The sequence below is a fragment of the Drosophila simulans genome, chromosome X (genome assembly GCF_016746395.2).
Source record: "Drosophila simulans strain w501 chromosome X, Prin_Dsim_3.1, whole genome shotgun sequence".
NCBI lineage: Eukaryota > Metazoa > Arthropoda > Insecta > Diptera > Drosophilidae > Drosophila > Drosophila simulans.
Window position 1 is genome coordinate 19,186,542 of NC_052525.2, and position 21,278 is coordinate 19,207,819.

Consider the following 21,278-nt stretch of genomic DNA (forward strand, 5'->3'; position numbering starts at 1 on the left):
GCGGCAAGCGAGCAGAGGTCTCAAAGGTGGGCGAGCAAAGCCCAAATCCAAATAACGACGACCGATCGATCGATCGCTATTCGAGTTTGGCCACAGACACTCGTCCGATCGACATTAGTGCATATATCTGCATGTGCTTAGCAGCACTCAATGCATATCAAAATATTTGCTCTTCGACTGGATAAAATCGGTCGGGGCTTTAGCGCAAGCCAAGATCGAAGATTTCCGATTCGGTCGCTTGTATCTTTCAATCTTTCAGATCGGTTGATGATGACCAGCAGGAAAAGGGGCTCGGCGTTTATGAAATATGCATTTACTTTACCAATGACTAGACTACGCCCATTGAATAGACAAGTAGACAAGAAAATATATTACTCTATTATTACATTATAATTGTTGCATTATTGCAGTGCTATTGAATGAAATCTCTCAATAGCTGCCCATTTTGAAACATCATCGTTTGACTAGCTCCCGTTTTCACTCAAATTGGCTGAGTTCAACAACCCATCCCGATCCAAAGACCCCGAAAGGAGCGCATGAGGAGCTCCCCTTACTTCCTATGGCCGATCGCATCGGTTCGGATGGATCGGCGGTAGTAGTAGTAGACTGCTTCTGGTCGCTGGCCTACGGCTCTTAATACGCCGCTTTAAAAATAGCAACTATAAATCTTATGTACTCTCGTCGCTGGCCGTCATTGGCGAAAAACGCCAACGTTCGTTAAACGCTCCCCGCTGATCTCGAGATCTTGGGATCTTGGGATCTTGGTGCCGCCGGTGCTGTGGCAGCGTGTAAAGTAAGAGCATCGCATCCGAGCCCATGTAAATCGGCCACATGCACTCACTCAGCCGAACATCTGTCAGTCCACCATGGCACACACTTAACAAAATCGACCTGCCACGTCCTCAATCGAACAGGATGTGAATAAGCCATTTTACTCTAGGTACTCGGAATGGTTTCGTATGTACCATAGTCATCATGTACCCATGATATCAGATCAGTTCTATAGGGAAACGGAGTAAGGCGGGAAAAATTAGTGGAAAAAAAATATGTACATATATGTTAGTAGCATTGGATATTTGCTGATTCTGACTGAGGAAAATCAAACCAAGAGCGCTTAGATGAATACTTATATTGATCCTAAAATATCAGAACAAATCCTAACAGTGAATTTATGTATTTATGTATTTAGAAAACATTACTATGAAATATTTTGCATTTTAGGTAATTTATAGTTTTGATCATGGAATATTCGTTATGTGCTGTTTTGAATACCAATTGAATGCCCCTTTCCTTTTTTAAACGTTCTGAATATTTTGACTTTGTTCCAAGTGTACACACATGTTCCCACATATGAAGTACATACATACATACATACATATGTACATATGTGTATGTTTAATGCAGGGCTGAAACTATCGAAACTAATGTTACTTAAGTTGCCATTGGGATTGGGGGAGGAAAATCTTACAGTCCACGCCGAAGATCACCGGACCCAAAAAAAGAAACCGATTCGAATTCAGAAACAGATTCCGATTCAGATACAGATACAGATACAGGCATAGCGATACGGATGCACATACAGGCGTACAGATACAGATTATATTAGCTACAGCTACATTCACGATCGTGACGCCAGCGGAGGAAATTTTGAGCGTGGGCAAGGGGGAGGGTGGAGAGGAAAAGGGGCGACGGACGGACAGCAACTACAGAACGGAGCGTAAGCAATGTTAACGAGTAAAAATCAAGAAAATTTTAGTTCTAAAAATAACCCTTGTACTCATTTTTGTTTCAAAACGGAAAGCGGCAGCCAACAAACGACCAAAAACCAATAGCTATAAAGCGCAAAGATACGGAGATACTTGCAACGCTCCCAGATACAGATATTCACACACACACACGTACATATGCATATGTAGAAGACGCGCAGACATACGGACATCGGGCCATTAGATGAGTCTGCGGCGGTGGATTCTTATTCTTGGCATTGCCATTGGGGGTAGAACATACTGCTTTACATATGCCATGGGTGTTGTTCGTGGAATTCAAACTGTAACGTTTTCAAAATTGTTCGAATTGCGATACATACAGAACTCGAGATATTCTCATCACTCAAATAAGATTCTGTTGTGAAAACTGAACTTTAAACTGCAGTAACAGCTTCATAAGCATTTTAAAAGCCAACTTGCATCGCTCTACATAAAAACAAATATAGTTTTGATAAGATGCTTTCACTGTATATATTTATGAGTTAAATAGTTGAATAATAAACATGCCAATGCATGTGGTAAATATAATTTTTCCTTCTACAGGTACATAATATCTACATATAACGCTCTTGTTGCCCAGAGAAAATAGCACAATTTAGAATATAGATTCTTAGAAAAGATATGTAGATTCAGATTTGTTGTAACATGAATACGAAGCATGTAATACCATTGAAACTAACGTTGCTTTGTGCTTGCAGAGCGTCTTAATCTTATGGGTTTATCCATAGGCGAGTTGCAATCCTTAGACAGGTGCGCCATCTGGCGGCACAAGTGCGCGATTATCCCGTTTGAAGTGCGAGCTTTGAGCAGCTTTGAGTGCGATGCCAGATAAGCGCCACTGGAAACTGGTGAATGGCAAGTTTGGGCGGGCGTTCGGGTGTGTGGGCAGACAGGTAACAGTAAATAGCAAACAGCAGTTAACAGGTGCGCACACATATGCTGCTCGGTGCCGTTACACAATACACAGTTCCGATGAAAGCGGCGCCTCTGGGGAGTGTGTGTATTTGCATATCCTTGAGCGACTCTCTCGCACACAGCGTGCGAGTGTGTGTATGTGCGTGGGAAGGGGGTGCGTCTGCGCTCTCGCCGCTTGCACTTTCCGTTGCCTACTTTTGTGCGTGCAAGAGAGCGACCCAGAGCGGAAGCGGGAGCGAGTGGGTGCGTGTGTATGTGTGTGGGAGAGCGGGAGAGCAGAGTTGAAATCGAAAGTCGAGTAACTTGTAGCTTTGGCAGGACAACTCTGTTATAGATACAGGGAACTTCCTGCTCAGCGGCGTTGCCAGATCGCGGCAACTTCGTCGCTTACCATTCACCGTTAGCCTTTCAGCGTTCACCGTTCACCGTTAGCCGTTCGCCATTCGCCGCATCGCAACACGCACGCAAGTAATGCTGTAAGGACGAAAGCTCTGCAGCAGGAGCGGGCCAGAAGGCGAACTCGCTGCTTCGTTCCGCACAAAAAAGTGATACACACGGAAAAATCGCTGGCATTCATTCACCGAATACCGAGGCGAGAAGCGCGACCGCCTGCGAGAAACGTGGCCAGAAAAGAGAGAAAGGACGAAGGGCACAGGGCGCATAGCTGACCAGGACGAGAAACAATAATAACGTTGATAATAATAATAATACTAATAAAAGTAGCCATCTATGTTAACTGCAAGTCGCCGAGACATTTGACTTTTTGTTTTTGTGCGAGCGTGTGTCCGTGTGTCTGTGTGCGTGCGAAACGGCGAAAGGATATAGGATACACGTATATACACGCGAGTGTGCGCGTGTGTGCGTGTGTGTGTGCTGGGGCCACGTGAAGGCGAAGGCGCGCAACAACAGGAGCGGTTGGGATACAGATAGAGATAGAGAAAGTGACAGTGGCAGTGCTGGCGAAAAACCGAAAGTGAAAGCAGCAGTAGGAGCAGGAACAGCAAGGATTCGTAGCGTAGCATTCAACGGGCGCGTATCCTTCAGCCGTAAACTGTTGAATATAGAATGACGCTGCTGACAAAAATCAATGCGAAGCCCAAGGAAGCAACAGAAGCAGCAGCAGCAGCAGTAACGCTAACAACAGCCAGGATCCCCAGTCTGCGCCGCTCCTCCTGGATAAGGATAACGCTATAAGGCTAAGCATAAGCACAACTCGAGCGAGAGAGAGAGCAAAAGCAGAGCAGCAGAGCAGAGAAGTGGAGAAGCGGAGAAGTGGAGAGGCGGAAGTGCCCCTTCAAGTGCAACAATCGCCGAATTCTCGGCAACTCACCAAGCTACAAGCCATCCCCCCACCCCCGCTGTTATCCTTTTGATTCGTAACTGTTGAGGGCCGAGATACAAAAGCGCAATGAAGCCGTCGGATTTGTTGTTGGTGCTGGAGAAGGTAAGCGATGAAAACCCAATCAAATAGCAAAAAGACCAAAGGAGACCCAAAATACAAACAAACTTCGACCTCCTGCCCCCTCCACAGAAAAAGAAGTAACGAAACAGAAAAAAAACACACAACTGAAAAGTGTATTTTTATTTCTCCACTGAATCTGACACAGAGTTTTGGTCACTGCTAAAATTGGAGCCCCCTCATCCACCATCCATCCACTCACACACACACACACACACGCAAGCACCAAACACTGTGTGCGTGTGCTAATGGGGCTCCGTTGTAATGGTATGCTCCAAAAAGGTCATTATGATGCCGAACGCCGACGCACACACACACACAGACTCACACGCACACGCATAGGGTGAAAGCGAAAGCGTGTGTATGTGCGTGTGTGTGTGTGTGTGGTACCGTGGACTTATGCAAATCCATTTGACAACGAAGAAGCTCGCCACACACACACACACACACAGGCAAACAGGCGAGCAAGTAATCGACGAACGAGCATAGACGTGGCAACACAACTACACTTACACCGAGCTTCAATGCCAAAGCATAAAAAAAAAACAACATACACCCACACACAGACACACACACAACACAAACAGCAGGGGAAGGGGGTTGGCTGAAGGGGGGCGAATTTTTGGCTCAGCGTTATCTTTATTGCCACTTCTGTTGCGCTGGCCCTTTACAGCCGCGTCTGTAATTGGAGCCCAACTCCTCTAGGCCAAATCCCCCAGCTGCAGAGCGCTGGGTCACAGTCACAGTCACCCCAGACCGCACCGCATTCCACCCGAGTGGAGGATACTCAATCCCAAATCCGGGATCCCGCCCACACTCCACACACAAGCATGTGTTTTGGCCAGAGCCGGAGCTTTATTGTGACCATATCGCTCATACGCCGCGTGTGACTGCCTGCATGGCGGGCTTAGCCGTCCGAAAAGTATGCTATATATATATACAGCTGTGTTCAAAAAAATAGCAGTGCGATGGAAACTAATAAACACAAATGTATTTCTCCATGTCCCTTTTTGGAATCCACTTTTTTTTCCACTTATTTTTGTAAAATGGAATGTATAGATATAGAAAAAAAGAAAATCCCGTCAGTTTTTCATGTTATCCTTTTTTTATTTACATTCTTGAGCAAATTCACCACTTTTAGGCTGTTCATAAAAATAGCAGTCTCTGGTTTCGTCCATCGTAAAGTCTCGAAATGATCAATATTTTCTAAAAAGTGAGTTTGGTTAAGTTAATTCGTAAATTTTAAAGGGCAATAAATTAAAAAAAAATTTAAAAAATTTTATTTTAGTGGGTAGAGGACACCACTGCTCCCAGGAGACAAGAATGTTAATTTTTAAGCTTAGAAAGGAAGGAAAAACATATAAGGACATTCAAAAAACCCTTGAATGTTCTGCCAAATGGTATCCAATGCCATTAAATATGAATGGAAGCCCGAAAACCGTGGTACCATACGTAAAACCACAGATATAGAGGATCGGCGCATAGTTCGTTACAGCAAAGTCTATCCTTTTGCATCCTTTGGGGACATAAAGTCTGAGTTAAACTTGGGAATCAGCGACGTTACTATTCAGAGATGACTACTGAATCAAAATTTATGGGACAGGAGTCCACAAAAGGATCCCCTACTTAGCCCTAGGCATATTAAGGCAAGGTTAAGCTTCCCTAAAACCTACCTAATCTGGCCAGTCTCCAAATGGCGTAATATCCTTTGGACTGATGGGTCAAAAATAGTTCTATTTGGTGGAACTGGTTCACTACAGTAAATCTGATGACCTCCAAACACGGAGTACCACCCAAAACACCCACTGATGACTTTCAATCATGGTGGACCTAAAATCCTGGTATGGGCTTGTTTTTTTTACAATGGTATGAGTCCATAACATATGATTTATGGTATTATAGACCAAAACGCATATGCAAATATACTTAGTGATGTCTTATTGTCATATTCTAAATATAATATGTCCTTAAAATGGACATTCCAACAGGATAATGATACGAAACGCAGAAGCAAATCGGCTAAGAATAGGTTCAGCCAGAATAGAATAGATGCAATGCCGTGGCCAGCATCATCTTCCGATTTAAACCCGATTCAAAACCTGTGGGGGGACATTAAACAATATGTGTCGAAGAAATTCCCGACGTCTAAGGCTCAGATTTGGCAAGTTGTGCAGGATGCAAGGTCAAAAATACCCCCCTAACGTTGCCAGGACCTGGTGGACTCCATGTCGCGTGGGTGTAAGGCTGTGCTGGCTAACAAAGGCTATCCAACCAAGTATTAGGCCCTAATTAACACATTAAAAAGAAAAACTAAGTTCGTTCTAAGTCAAGTTCATTTTTTTTTACTATTTTTTCATAGCACTGCTATTTTAGTGAACACCTGAATTTCTGCCTATTATGTTGTTTTAATCTATATTTTCGAAACTGTTGAAGAAATAAAAGTGAAACATTTGCTAAATTGTTTGAAATTAAATACCTAACGATATTATAAAAAAAATTTGACCATTAAAATTGTAAATCATAGGAATTTTTTAACTTAAACTCGCAGGTCCCAAGCACGGCTATTTTTTTGAACACAGCTGTATATATATATATATATATATATATATATATATATATATATATATGTATGTATATATGTACACAGCGAGGAATAATGGCAGTGAGGCATGGGCAAATCTGTTGCAACACTTGATTAACTTTCATTCAAAAGAATATGATTTCGGTTATTATCTGAGGAATTTTTAAAGTGACCAAAGTAGTATATTTGCAACATATTTAATTTGGCGTTATTTGGATATTATCTTTATCATTGCGTCTTGGACCCAACCCTTCATTTGTAGGACCTATAGTATATATTTGTGATGTTTTCATATTATAAATCTTATATGATATTATTAGATATAAGATACCAACTTTTGAACAAAAAGTTTATTTTTTGAAAATTGAAATTGAAAGATTGGTTTCTTCTATTTCTTCTTCCTCTCCTTCTTCTATTATTAATTCCATCCAAATCATCAGATTTGCTTTAGTAGTATGAGTAATATTTGTGTCCAAGAACAGAGGATTCTCTCAGGGTACAAATGATCTATCTATTTGCGGATGGCCTCTTCAGTCGACGAAGCCATTTGGAAAACAGGGCACGCAGGACTCCCCCGCGAGATTAACGTCCCCCCGAAGGACCAGGCCCCATCCTGGTGGGGTGACCTTCTCTGCTGCTGTCATTGCAGTTGCTCATCCACTCGCCCCTGGCACTTGCACGCCATTAATATCGCCAAATTGTTGGAAACGCAGCGGAAAGGGGTCCTGGAAGAATGGTATCCTTGGGCAATGGTATCCTAGCGTAGACAACTGATGCCTTTTTGGCTTATTCAGCGTGATTTGGTGTTGAATGAAATAACCAAGTCGGTTTGTTCTTGATCTTTTTCAATTCTGGACAGGCGTAATAACGTAGCATACTTTTAGACAGCTTCTTTAAAACGGGATTTGCATTTTCGAGCAATTGTTGCGTGTTGTTCGATGCGATGGGAGAATTTGAAAACAGTGCAGTGCAAAACTAAAACGCCATCGGCAAGGTTATAAGTATTTGGGGTAGCATGATACTCTTCATTGAAATACAAAGGGTGGAGCATGGGTGGTTGTCCTTCGACCACACCACACCGCGCACATGTGGATGTGGATGTGGATATGTGGGACGTGGGATGTGGGTGCAGCGGGCAATGAAGGCCACTGCCTGGATGGTTACCCAGTGCGGAAACGAGCCAAGGCGCCCACGCACCCACTTTGAATGCCACAGGAAATGGTCATGGAGATGGAGCTGGTGGTGGAGGTGGAGGTGGAGATGGAGATGGAGGCACTCGTGGAGGAGACACATCTGCGGTCGACCGCCTGCCCGCTGAAATGCCATTTAGCTGGGAAACTGGGGAGCAAATAATGTCGGCCACTGCAGCTGACATCAAAGGCTCTTCCTGAAATGTATGCAACGAGGTCCTTTTTACGAGCCATTTCCTCAAAAGGGGAGCAAAAAACATGAATCAGTGGTGGTGGGAAGCGTGGCGAAGCAGCTTTTCCTCCAGGCAATCCAAATAATTGCTCGATTCTCACTTCAATTCATGGCGGTTTTAATTAAACTGTCTTTACGTTTTTATTTTATGCGCGTAAAAAAAACAAGCATTTTAAGCTCGGGCAATCGACGCAGATTAAAATATGATTGCGTGTCTATGTTTATCTATACATATATTTAAATGGCCATAAACAATATTTGTGTCGATTCAAATAAATCAAGTTACAGCTGAAAGCACTCGCAACTGATTTTAAATTTATTTTATGTTTGTGCAAATAACAACTCAGCACTTTGACGTAATATCATTCAATGGGTTTGGATTGGATACTTTTTCATTCATTTAATTACCATTTTCCAAGTAATTTGCGTTTTTAATTTCCCTGAGCTTGCTTTCGCAACTCGAAGTTTATATACCCTTGCGCACATATATATAATAATATATAAATGTTAGTATTATAAACTATTCGAAAAGGGAAAGGGAAAAAACTCACGCAGTTTTTTTATTTTTTATTTTATATTTATTAAGTGAGGAATCCGCACATCATAATATTGTATCTTAACATCACAGGGTGGGGAAATATTCTTAGGAATTACCAAACACTATATCACAGTGTTGCAAACTTGTGTCTGCGGTCAGAAGATATGTTCCGGAGATAATATGTTCGGAATATGAGTTATTTTTCGAGTGTGCAAGTAGTGGTCACAGGACTTGTTGCAAATATCGATTGCCAGGACCTTGCCGCAAGCACATCCTGCCATTCATATTCCGCTGCTCATAGCTGACATCAGTTATCAGTGGAGAGCACTCGCTTTCCGTGTGGGTGGTTGGGTGACTGGGAGACTGGATAACTGGGTGACTGGGCGACTGGGTGGCAGGGGAGGCTGTGGTCCTCGATGGCACTCATCTTTCAATAGCAGCTGCTCGAACGTTGGTCCTCGAATTAATTGTGCTGCTCTGCTCCGATTGCAGGTCAAGTTCAGGGTGCCCCTGCCGCCAGGAGTCAGCTCGACGACGCTCCTGCCCAAGCTCATCCGCACCAAGGATGTGAAGCAGCTGCAGGACGGCAACGCACAGCCACAGAAGCCCAAACTAACGGTGAGTCAGTGGAGGGATACGCCCTTCGAGCACCAAATAACCCCAATACCCGTGTACATGTACAGAAATGTCTCAACACGCTGGACCTGACCTCGCTGGGCATCGGATCCTGCTGCGGCACGGGCATGTACCTGGTGGCCGGCATGGTGGCCCAGAAGATAGCCGGACCCGGAGTGATTATTAGTTTTATTATAGCCGCCATAGCGAGTATTTTCTCAGGTAAGTAAAGCTCAGATGGTTTGGACTAATTTCGCAAAGGTGATAACTGTGTGCTTTCAAGTGCGTTTTACAACACTAAACCATTCAAAATGCTGTGTTGCATACTAGTTGTCACCTATCATATGTTTTACTTACTTATGCTCTGATCCTCTTTCATCCACATCTTTGTGATCCTATATATCAATCCTATATCATTTCATTGATCCACAGGCGCCTGCTATGCAGAGTTTGGCGTTCGTGTGCCACACACATCCGGCTCGGCCTATATGTATTCATATGTGGCGGTTGGAGAATTCGTAGCTTTTATAATTGGTTGGAATATGATATTGGAATATCTAATAGGTGAGTGCATCCGCCGGAATGTCACTATGTTCATGCTAACGCTTTGCTTTGAATTCCGGACTTCGACAGGAACAAGTGCCTGTGCCTGTGCGTTAAGTTCTAGTTTCGATTCCCTGACCGGCAATGCCATTGCGCGAACGATAAGCGAGTCCATCGGCACGATATTCGGTGAGTATTGGACATGGGTGCTCCATGGACCTGGCTCTTTGGTCCCGCTAATAATGATTGCATCTTCTACACTCGCAGGCAAACCACCGGACTTTATTGCCTTCGGCATCACGCTGCTCATGACCTGCGTCCTGGCGATGGGTGCCAGCAAGTCGGTCATCTTCAACCACTCACTCAACGCCGTCAACCTGGCCACGTGGGTCTTCGTAATGGCCGCCGGGCTGTTCTACGTGGACACGAAGACGTGGTCCGAGCACCAGGGGTTCCTGCCCTACGGCTGGAGTGGTGTAAGTATCCATTCTACCTTGCAACTTAAGTCTTACTTAAGGGCAAATGGGTATAGATCACCACTTGTAGTCATAGATATCACATACTCATATAACACTCCACGATGCATGGACTTACAGGTGTTTTCCGGTGCTGCAACCTGCTTCTACGCCTTTATCGGTTTCGACATCATCGCGACCACCGGCGAGGAGGCACACAATCCGCAGAAGAGTATACCGAAGGCGATCGTTGGTTCCCTGGTCGTCGTGCTAATCGCCTATGTTAGCGTTAGTCTAGTCCTAACTTTAGTGGGTGAGTATCTTGGTGATAGGTGAATGTAACCCACAATCCAATGGTAATCCCAAGATTAAGTCCCAATTACTATATATAATATACCATATACCATGATGACAGATCGATCTAATCATGATATATATATCATATTGATGAAATTGGGAGTAAGAAGATGCATTGGTGCACTTTTAAGATATCTATCGTCCTGCGGCTTGAAATTCGAACTACGCTGATGTAACGCTTTCCGTGTTCCAGTTCCCTACGACCACATCAACACGGGAGCGGCGCTGGTCCAGATGTGGTCGTACGTGAGTGCCCCGAAGTGCCGGGCGGTGGTGGCCATCGGAGCTACCGCAGGTCTTTCGGTGGCCATGTTTGGCTCCATGTTCCCCATGCCACGTGTCATCTATGCGATGGCCCAGGACGGCTTGATATTCAGGTGAGTGCTTCATAGCCATTCTTGGAATGGAGCTTGAAATGGGATTTCTATTTCGTGCAGACAACTGTCGCAGCTGTGGCACCGCACCAATGTGCCCGGACTGGCGACCATTGGCAGCGGACTGGCCGCCGCCCTGGTGGCGCTCACCGTGCGCCTGGAGATCCTCGTCGAGATGATGTCCATTGGGACGCTGCTGGCCTACACGCTGGTGTCCACCTGCGTCCTGGTGCTGCGCTATCAGCCGCACAGCACTTCGCTGGTGGAGCTGCTCCCAGCCCAGCTGCGCACTCCGGTGGCGCCCGGGACGGCCAGCGATTCCCGATCCCACGTCACGCCCGCCGAGGTGCTGGAGGTGCCTGGCAAGCTGACCATCAAGCGTGTCACGCGCGGCATGTCCGACTCGGACGACTCCTTCATCGACGACAGTCCGGAGGGATTCCTGGGCGGTCGCGACGACCAGTTCCTCGTGTCCGATCGCTCCGAGAACAAGTTCTACGGCAGTGTACATGGCGCACCAACCGGGCCCACTGGCCAGGCGACCGCCTTCGATGCCATGGGCCTGAACTTCGTCACCCGGAAGATCCACGACTATGCGTACCTGTGCCCAGGCTTCTTTCCCTGGATCAATCCCGGCCAGGCCACCGCCGAGAGTGGTATGTTGACCTAGAAGAATATGATTCCCTAGTAGTTTTGGGTCAATTATGGTGCTCCTGGTTGATCCAAAACTTTAGACACATCCGTTCTTGGTTCCTGCTGAATATCCATACACAAACTAGAAAAACTGCGATTGAAATTGACTCTTTGCTTTTGCTTTTCCAATCCAATACGCACCACCGTATCCACCGATCCATCGAAATCGATCCACCAGGCATGTACGTCACCAAGCTAGTGGGCATCATGTTCGGTCTCATATTCTTCCTGGACCTGTTCGCGGCCATTGGCTGGTCCGGTGGCCTCGCCGCCTTCATTTATTTCATTTTGTTTATCGGCATATTTGTGATATTATTGATTATATCGAGGCAGCCGCAGAATAGGTAATTCAATCCACCTGCTCCGCCAGCAGCTCCAGCATCCCCGACTAACCCGTCTCCTCCTGCTCCATTCTCGTCCAGATATGCGCTGGCCTTCCTCACGCCCGGACTCCCGTTCATTCCGACCATCGCCATCACCGTGAACATCTACCTGATATTCAAGCTGAGCATCCTCACGCTGGTCCGCTTCACCGTGTGGATGTCGCTGGGATTCATCATGTACTTCTATTACGGCATCACGCACAGCAGCCTCGAGCAGGCCAGCGACGACCTGGAGTTGCATGTCGACTACGTGAGTGCTCTGCCGATTGGTTTGGCATTGGTTTACTTTTCCGTCCCATCCAACTTAAGTCCCTTTCTCTCTCCTTTCCAGAGCAAAAACGTCGAGGAGAAGGCCGTGTGGGATCAGCAATCGTACAACCAGACCCACGAACCCGTCTGGGCCAGCAAGGAGGTGAAGCAGCCGTCGAGTGAGTCTCATTTGTTTGTCCCCCTTGATTGCAAGATCCTTGATCCTTTAGTGAGACATTAATGAAAATGTGACCTAAGAATACATATCCTGCGAATGCGTTCTGCATCCACAATCATTTCGAACTAGTAAATATATTCTCCCACTAAGTTAAGCAAATCCCCTTGAACAACATGGCGGATGAGTGATTTTCATAAGAAGTAAACAGAACTTAATATGAACACAAATCAAGAAATCACGATTTCATGATACTTGGTAGAAAGTCTATACTCAAAGCCCATCTATAAGAAGTGATAATCGTATTACTTGCTAATATAAACATAATTTGTCCAGCAGAGCAGCGCTATAACTACGGAAAGACCACGTCGTCCTCGTCGTCGGCCCAGGGCAGTTCGAGGAGTGGCCAGGGCAGTGCGCCGGAGAAGCCACCTGGCAGGAGCACTGCGGGCTCAAACCGACCTGTTCCACCACCTCCGATCGCCGGCCAGGCGAAGGGATCGGGATCGGGATCGGGCAGCGGTCCTCCGATGGAACGCCAGTACACTGGCCAGTTCAGCATGTTCGTGGACGAGGGCCAGTTCCCCACGTGGGATGACTAAGCACAGAGACCCAGTTGCAGTCCCTGTCCCTCTCCCAGTTACCATTCCAATTCCAGTTCCAGTTCCCCAAGCCCGATTCCCGCTAATTCCCGAGTGATGCTCCATCAACGTTAGACAACCCACTCACATCGGCTACGATCTCAAAGGCAGTCAGTTCGCTGGATCCGGACCAGAAGCTGGATCCGGTCAGCCGGATGCAGCTCACTCACTTGTAAATACGATTAGAGATGTTAAGTTTAACCATATGGATGGCGAGGTGTGTTGTTGGCGGTTTGCAGATGCATACCGTATACAAGCCTGGACGGTGGAGTCATTGTTCACAGCACTCCGCTGGCCCAAGAGCGAGGTCACCGTTATACACATATACCATATACAATACATAATATACACTCATATATATATTGATATATATATATATATTGATTATACAAGCAAATATATATTTACATATATAGCGATGGGTTATTAGTTCAGCAAGAGTTAAAGTGCAAAGTTGCCGAATTCAAATTACCCAAACCTTGATACCAAACCGACCGATTAGCGATAGACGATAAGCAAAGCCACGGACAACCGATTAAACGTAACAAATAACAGATAATAGATAACTGATAAATGATAACCAACAACCGTTAACCGATAACCAATGAACGATTGTGCTCAACTCCGATTGGCTGGCGTTTTGGGTGACGTTGGTCAATCGGCTTTCAGCACAGGCATCAGGAAGGCAGACACAATACTACTCGGGCGTGTGTCTGATCCAGTTCAGATATGTACCAAACAACCAGTGGCAGTGAGGTGGTCGGGTCGTCGGGGTGCTACCATGCACAACTGTACATTTTAGGCACCATCACCCCCACACTCGCAACCGCACTCACTCACCGACACGCTCCAATGCCAGCGACAAACTTGAAATCCTGGGCTTGTGGATGGATACCCCTAGCAGGTCAGAGGTCACCGTTCGTAACCCCAAATGATATTGGCCCTCTGGCCCAAGACGATCCTTGCACAATGTCGGGATTTGCTCAGCCACACAGACAGACAGACAGACAGACAGACAGACAGACATATAGACGATATAACGAGACACCGGACGATCTTGAACACTAACCTTATGCACCTATGATTCTATATTGTTGTTTACATATTTATGCTATGCATTTTATACGGCGCCTGGACGCGAGAATTTACAGTACAGTACGCTCTGCCTACGGCCGTCCCGTCTTACACACTCTTTCGAAATGTTATTTGTTTTTTTATTCTAGAGCTCGCGCTAAACTAAAACTCATTTTTAAGCGGCATTTCGCATTCGTTGTAATACAATTTATTTTACTAATGGAATACGAAGCAAAAATTATACAAATATGCATATATATTTATAAAAATTACCATATAGACGAATACCAAAGAATACCAAATATTTATTGAACTATTCAAACTTAAACCAAGGATAAAACCAAAGCAAGCATAACTACAAATATGTATAAACACAATGATACTTAAACCAAAAGCAAATATGATAATGAAAACATTTATGTACAAGTACAAGCATACTTTTTTCCACTTTATATACTATGTACAAGCAAACCATGCATAACTATTTTTAGCTAAATTACAAGTACATATATGGCAAGTTAAAGCAAAATCAACCTTTTTAATAATAATAATACTTATGATAATTTATTCCTTTTGTACTTCACGACTTTGTACAGGAAAGAATCCGAATAGCGAATATCAAAGATTGCAACAAGAACTCAATAACCTAGGGCTAGCCCTCGATCTTTCGATCTAGCCCCGCAACAGAGAAGAACACTATTTATATACAAAACAAACGTACCGTCTAAGACATTCGATACTTGATTTCGACCTATGTATGTATGTAATTCGTTTGAGTCCATTAATTTGCGTTGAATCTGTTAAATTTCGAGTGCCAAATCAATGCACCATGCACTTCTTGAACCAGTAGACCGAAACCAAACGAGTTCCATGTTCCACTCACTCAATATTAGGGTTTTCGAAGAGGAGCTTTCCGGACCAACTACTTAAGATATAGTGCCACCCAACGGTCCTGCACCACGTAATATGTATCTATGCCTTTGTTCACCAGGACTCCCTCTACTCGCTTCAAAACATCAGAACCGAACACGATTTGTACATACACAACTTATACGTACATACTACCAAAGGTGTATATTTTTATGAACAAGACACTAGAAAATGCAACTAAGGGAAACGAAACTCAGATACAAATGTAACAACTAAAGAATAACATATCCTACCACACAGCTTAAAGTTGAGATACAAAACATAACGGAGCTCAGCGAGCCCACATTCATCCGATAGTTTCGGTACCCGATCACCGATCACCGATCACCGATCGCCGATAACCAATTGCGAAAGTCCCGTTCCAAGTTTTGCTTTCGTTACCAAGTTGGGTCAAACTTTGTTCATTTTCATACATAATCTCTTATGCGGACTACAGTGCTCATCGGCGAAAAGGGCTCCCAACTATCCGCTGAGTGTGCGCTCCGAAGAGTTACAATCTGTACTATCCGTACATGTCGGTCACCCACATAAATAAGTAATACCAATAACAAATGACAAATGTTACAGTACAGGCAATCCAGTAACTGCGGGCTGAAGCTGCTCGCTCTTCCACCTTTCGTTTCTTTCGATACCACCAAATTAAGATAAATGTTATGGGAATATGATAGTTTTAATAGATTTTCTACAGTTCCAATTTAAAGCGAATAACAACCAAGTCAACATAACGTGCAATATGTATATCGATAAGTGTAAAGGGAAAACCAGAAGCTTCCGTTAACAAAAGTATGCATTTTACTACCACATATTGTTTCCGTACTTTTTTAATCCCTCGAACGGAGGATAAAACCCACTCCAAGGTCTATGCTCACTCAGAATCTGAAAAACTGGATAGGCAGGGGAAGAACAAACCTAATCGCACCCACAAACACGCATAGACACGCACACAACAAGAGGAACCGGACAACAATAAGAACAGCAATAAAAAGACCGTAATCGATGAGAATTGTACTTGCGAGGACGAAGAAGACCGTTTACTTAGGAGCCAAGCCTGATTATGAAAAAAAAAACGAAATCGGAATAATCCGCATTTCATTGTTTTATTGATTCGAAATGGCTTTGGACGATTGTTTTCTTATTGATTGATTTTCCAGCTGAATATACCGGACCTAAGTTTCTGTTTATTTCATAAGACTGAATTACTGGAATATGATTTATTTAAACGTGTATATAATTAAGGTGTAATAGCGAACTTTACAACTTTTACTAATGAAACATCAAAATTTTTAAAGTTATTCCGAACTTATTTATTAAAAAAAAAAACAAAAAAAAAAAATAGATGAAAGTGAGGAGAAGAAAAGGGGATAAAAGTGATGAGAAAGTCGTGAGCGAATGAAGTTAATATGCAACTATTAATATACAACATATATGGGAAAATCCCCATATGAAAATGAAGATATATATATATGTATATATATATATATTTCAATGGATCGATAAAAAGCAAATGAAATGAAAATGATGTTAAAATATAAGAAAACAAAACATTTTTTAATTCAATACTACTCTTGATTTGTTTTATGTGTTAATAACTTATTAAATGATATTTCTTGAGAATATTAAAAAATAAAATTGTTAGGATATTCAATTATGTCTTTTTCAATGGGGGATCATGGAGAAATGCGACACTTTGAAAAGTCTCGCTTTTTGATGAGACATCGCAAAACTAAAAAAAGATATTTTGAAACAATCGTACATAATGTACTTTCCTTTTAGACTTAAAGGAACCCATTTTATTGAAATAAATATTCTAATTCATGTTACTGCCGTCTTGCTTTCATTCTCCTTTAATATTGGAAAAAAACATTGATATCAATCACATAAATGTTTTTTAAATATAAAGAAAAATTAAATGTTTAATAACGTTATTATAAATAAATAAGATAGCCTGTTGCTTTCTCGTTCCGTTACTTTTCAGATGTAATATAGTCATCTCACTCTAATTCGCTATATTGCTCTCTAGTGAGAGCGTCGACTTCACTTCATCGGCTGTCATTATTATATCTGGAAAAATCTTCTGCACGATTTTATTAAACTGAGCTCTCTCACAAGTAGGAATTGCTGACCTTGATCAGAGCCACCAAAAAATAAAAAAGGATTTAATTCACGCACTTATTTAAAAATATTTCGATAAGTACACAAAACATCAGTGTACGAAAAAGGCGATACAATCGGAAAAACTAATCGATTTAACAAAATACTAAAGAGAAAAATACCAGCGCTTCGACAAGTCACTCCCCTGCAAACGGTCGCACTAATTGCAGAGAGAAGAGAAAAGCTAACAAATTTTTGTGCCCGAAAATTAACTATTTGAAAGGTAATTAAAAGCAAGCTGCGTTTGCAGAAGTCTTCCTAAGTTGGCATAGGGGCAGCCCACTTGGGGGTTTCTTTTCCGCTGGCCAGTTCTGAGTCATCCCGAAAATCGGGCCCCTTTTGAGACGTGTTCAAGCTGCGATAGGGGCGAATGTGTTGGTATTCTGGTGATTCCGCCCCCAAGAGGTGGTGCGTTGTGAGGGGGATTACAATCAATAATCGCTGTTCTTGTGCCGGAAACTCTGCGTTCCTCTCTCTAAACTCGATCTCGATTCAAATTTCAGTACGCAGCTAGGAGCAGCAGCCACGATGACTGATTCCAAGTACTTCACCACCACCAAGAAGGGCGAGATCTTCGAGCTCAAGTCGGAGCTCAATAACGACAAGAAGGAGAAGAAGAAGGAGGCGGTGAAGAAGGTGATCGCCAGCATGACCGTGGGCAAAGACGTGTCCGCCCTCTTCCCGGACGTAGTCAACTGCATGCAGACGGACAACCTCGAGCTGAAGAAGCTGGTCTACCTTTATCTGATGAACTACGCCAAATCGCAGCCGGACATGGCCATCATGGCGGTGAATACGTTCGTGAAGGACTGCGAGGACTCCAATCCGCTGATCCGAGCGCTGGCCGTGCGCACCATGGGCTGCATTCGGGTGGACAAGATCACCGAGTACCTGTGCGAGCCGCTGCGCAAGTGCCTAAAGGACGAGGATCCGTATGTGCGCAAGACGGCCGCCGTGTGCGTAGCCAAGCTGTACGACATTTCGGCCACAATGGTGGAGGACCAAGGCTTCCTGGATCAGCTGAAGGATCTGCTATCCGACTCGAATCCCATGGTAGTGGCCAATGCGGTGGCCGCTCTGAGCGAGATTAACGAAGCCAGTCAGTCCGGTCAGCCCCTCGTGGAGATGAACTCGGTCACCATTAATAAGCTGCTGACGGCGCTCAACGAGTGCACCGAGTGGGGTCAGGTCTTTATCCTGGACTCGCTGGCCAACTACAGCCCGAAGGATGAGCGCGAGGCGCAGTCCATCTGCGAGCGAATCACTCCGCGTCTGGCTCACGCCAACGCCGCCGTCGTTCTGAGCGCCGTCAAGGTGCTGATGAAGTTGCTCGAGATGTTGTCCAGCGACAGCGACTTTTGCGCCACACTCACCAAGAAGCTGGCTCCGCCATTGGTCACGTTGCTCTCCTCAGAGCCGGAGGTGCAGTATGTGGCCCTGCGCAACATCAATCTGATTGTCCAGAAGCGACCAGACATTCTCAAGCACGAAATGAAGGTGTTCTTCGTGAAATACAACGATCCCATCTACGTGAAACTGGAGAAGCTAGACATCATGATCCGCCTGGCCAACCAGAGCAACATCGCCCAGGTGCTTAGCGAGCTGAAGGAGTATGCCACCGAGGTGGACGTGGACTTTGTGCGCAAGGCAGTCCGCGCCATCGGGCGATGCGCCATTAAGGTGGAGCCTTCTGCCGAACGCTGCGTGTCCACGCTGCTTGATCTCATCCAGACCAAGGTCAACTACGTGGTGCAGGAGGCCATTGTGGTCATCAAGGACATCTTCCGCAAGTACCCCAACAAGTACGAGAGCATTATTAGCACGCTGTGCGAGAACCTGGACACTCTGGACGAGCCGGAGGCGCGAGCATCGATGGTTTGGATCATTGGCGAGTACGCAGAGCGCATTGACAACGCTGACGAGCTGCTTGACAGCTTCCTTGAAGGATTCCAGGTTAGTTTTTCTCTGGATTTGCCAACATTATCAGGCCTTTGAATTACTATTTTCTCTTTCGCCAGGATGAAAATGCACAGGTGCAGTTGCAGCTGCTGACGGCCGTGGTTAAGTTGTTCCTCAAGCGCCCGTCGGACACCCAGGAGCTGGTGCAGCACGTACTATCGTTGGCTACCCAGGATTCGGACAACCCCGATCTGCGTGACCGTGGCTTCATCTACTGGCGTCTCCTGTCCACGGACCCGGCCGCCGCCAAGGAGGTGGTGCTGGCCGACAAGCCACTCATCTCAGAGGAGACCGACCTTTTGGAGCCGACGCTGCTGGACGAGCTCATCTGCCACATTAGCTCGCTGGCCAGCGTCTATCATAAGCCTCCCACCGCGTTCGTGGAGGGTCGCGGAGCCGGTGTGCGCAAGTCGCTCCCCAACCGAGCCGCTGGATCTGTAGCTGGTGCAGAGCAAGCAGAAAACGCAGCCGGCTCCGAGGCAATGGTCATTCCCAACCAGGAGTCGCTCATTGGCGATCTGCTCTCCATGGATATCAACGCACCCGCCATGCCATCTGCTCCGGCAGCCACCAGCAATGTGGACCTTCTGGGCGGCGGTCTTGACATACTCCTCGGTGGCCCGCCAGCAGAGGCGGCTCCCGGCGGTGCCACCAGCCTGCTAGGCGACATTTTCGGACTGGGCGGAGCAGCGCTATCGGTGGGTGTTCAGATTCCCAAGGTCACATGGCTGCCGGCGGAGAAGGGCAAGGGACTCGAAATACAAGGAACGTTCTCACGCCGCAACGGCGAAGTGTTCATGGACATGACTCTGACCAACAAAGCCATGCAGCCGATGACTAACTTCGCCATCCAACTGAACAAGAACAGCTTCGGCCTGGTGCCCGCGTCGCCCATGCAGGCTGCTCCCCTTCCACCCAACCAGTCGATCGAGGTCAGCATGGCCTTGGGCACCAACGGACCCATTCAGCGCATGGAGCCGCTCAACAACTTGCAGGTGGCCGTGAAGAACAACATCGACATCTTCTACTTCGCGTGCCTGGTGCACGGCAACGTGCTGTTCGCCGAGGATGGGCAGTTGGACAAGCGCGTGTTCCTCAACACCTGGAAGGAGATCCCCGCCGCCAACGAACTGCAGTACAGCCTGAGCGGTGTCATTGGCACCACCGACGGCATCGCCTCCAAGATGACCACCAACAACATCTTCACCATTGCCAAGCGTAACGTCGAGGGCCAGGACATGCTCTACCAGTCACTCAAGCTGACCAACAACATTTGGGTGCTGCTGGAGCTGAAGCTGCAGCCGGGCAACCCGGAAGCCACTCTCAGCCTCAAATCGCGCTCCGTGGAGGTGGCCAACATAATCTTCGCCGCCTACGAGGCCATCATCCGTTCGCCATAAGCGTTCCATGGCGCACATCGGATGGCGGATGATTAGCACAAAGCAATTGGAGCGATCGATTTGCGGGTGTTGAAGATTAGCTCAACAATAAGTTGTAAATTTACGTATTATTATTATATTGTGTATTGGCCAATTCGCCGCCTACATATATTATTTATGCATATGCACACATATAAAAACCAATCGGGTTCGTCGAGAGATCTGTTAATTGTTAATCGGAGCTGCTTGTCTTCAGTGTACTAACGTGTAATAGCAACGTTGCATAACCGCATTCCAAAACTCTGTAACCCCATATGTCTATGGTCGGCATCTATGTATATGTTTGCGTCCTAGTAAAATGCATAACCCTAAATAATTGACACATTGTTTTCCTTGATGATTATGATTTATGATTTGTGTATTGTAATATTTGTTCGTTCGCAAGTCTGAAAGATTTTTATACCTTCAGCTCAAAGTCAAAGTGCATCAAAGTTAGTGTTTTAAGCATATAAAGGTAGAAGATCTGATAAATTAATTGCATTAGTTGGGTTAAAAGTCATTACATTGAGGTTAAGGATCATTATAATTCAAAACTAGGCTTGCAACTCAAAAGTAAGTT

The 21,278-nt window shown here is 45.3% G+C and overlaps 2 protein-coding genes across 3 annotated transcripts; both read left to right on the forward strand.

Moving 5' to 3' along the window:
• The first annotated feature begins 3,058 nt into the window (after positions 1–3,058).
• On the forward strand, positions 3,059–16,503 carry LOC6726472 (high affinity cationic amino acid transporter 1). 2 transcript variants are annotated; one of them, XM_016174195.3, is made up of 13 exons: positions 3,059–4,125; positions 9,174–9,299; positions 9,365–9,518; positions 9,729–9,860; positions 9,930–10,028; positions 10,107–10,315; positions 10,436–10,607; positions 10,845–11,028; positions 11,089–11,681; positions 11,897–12,062; positions 12,141–12,351; positions 12,433–12,529; positions 12,862–16,503. In XM_016174195.3, exons 1-13 carry the CDS (start codon positions 4,090–4,092, stop codon positions 13,125–13,127), a joined length of 2,445 nt encoding a protein of 814 aa, XP_016040081.1. In that variant the 5' UTR covers positions 3,059–4,089; the 3' UTR covers positions 13,128–16,503. The 2 variants fall into 2 exon arrangements, with proteins under 2 accessions (XP_016040081.1, XP_016040082.1); XM_016174196.3 differs by having other exon boundaries at positions 3,061–4,125; positions 12,865–16,503.
• Positions 16,504–17,392: 889 nt separating this feature from the next.
• Positions 17,393–21,035, forward strand: LOC27207490 (AP-1 complex subunit beta-1). Its single transcript, XM_016183170.3, has 3 exons — positions 17,393–17,544; positions 17,825–19,274; positions 19,340–21,035. The coding sequence occupies exons 2-3, from the start codon at positions 17,850–17,852 to the stop codon at positions 20,678–20,680; spliced, it is 2,766 nt and encodes a 921-aa protein (XP_016040083.1). The 5' UTR covers positions 17,393–17,544; positions 17,825–17,849; the 3' UTR covers positions 20,681–21,035.
• Positions 21,036–21,278: the final 243 nt, after the last annotated feature.

Excerpts from the sequence above, each read along its gene's own strand:
- LOC27207490 (XM_016183170.3), top strand. The coding sequence starts at position 17,850 with ATGACTGATTCCAAGTACTTCACCACCACCAAGAAGGGCGAGATCTTC. Across the intron at positions 19,275-19,339 it reads GCTTCCTTGAAGGATTCCAG|GATGAAAATGCACAGGTGCA; the intron begins GTTAGTTTTTCT and ends CTCTTTCGCCAG.
- LOC6726472 (XM_016174195.3), top strand. The coding sequence starts at position 4,090 with ATGAAGCCGTCGGATTTGTTGTTGGTGCTGGAGAAG. Across the intron at positions 9,861-9,929 it reads GATATTGGAATATCTAATAG|GAACAAGTGCCTGTGCCTGT; the intron begins GTGAGTGCATCC and ends GGACTTCGACAG. Across the intron at positions 11,029-11,088 it reads CAGGACGGCTTGATATTCAG|ACAACTGTCGCAGCTGTGGC; the intron begins GTGAGTGCTTCA and ends TATTTCGTGCAG.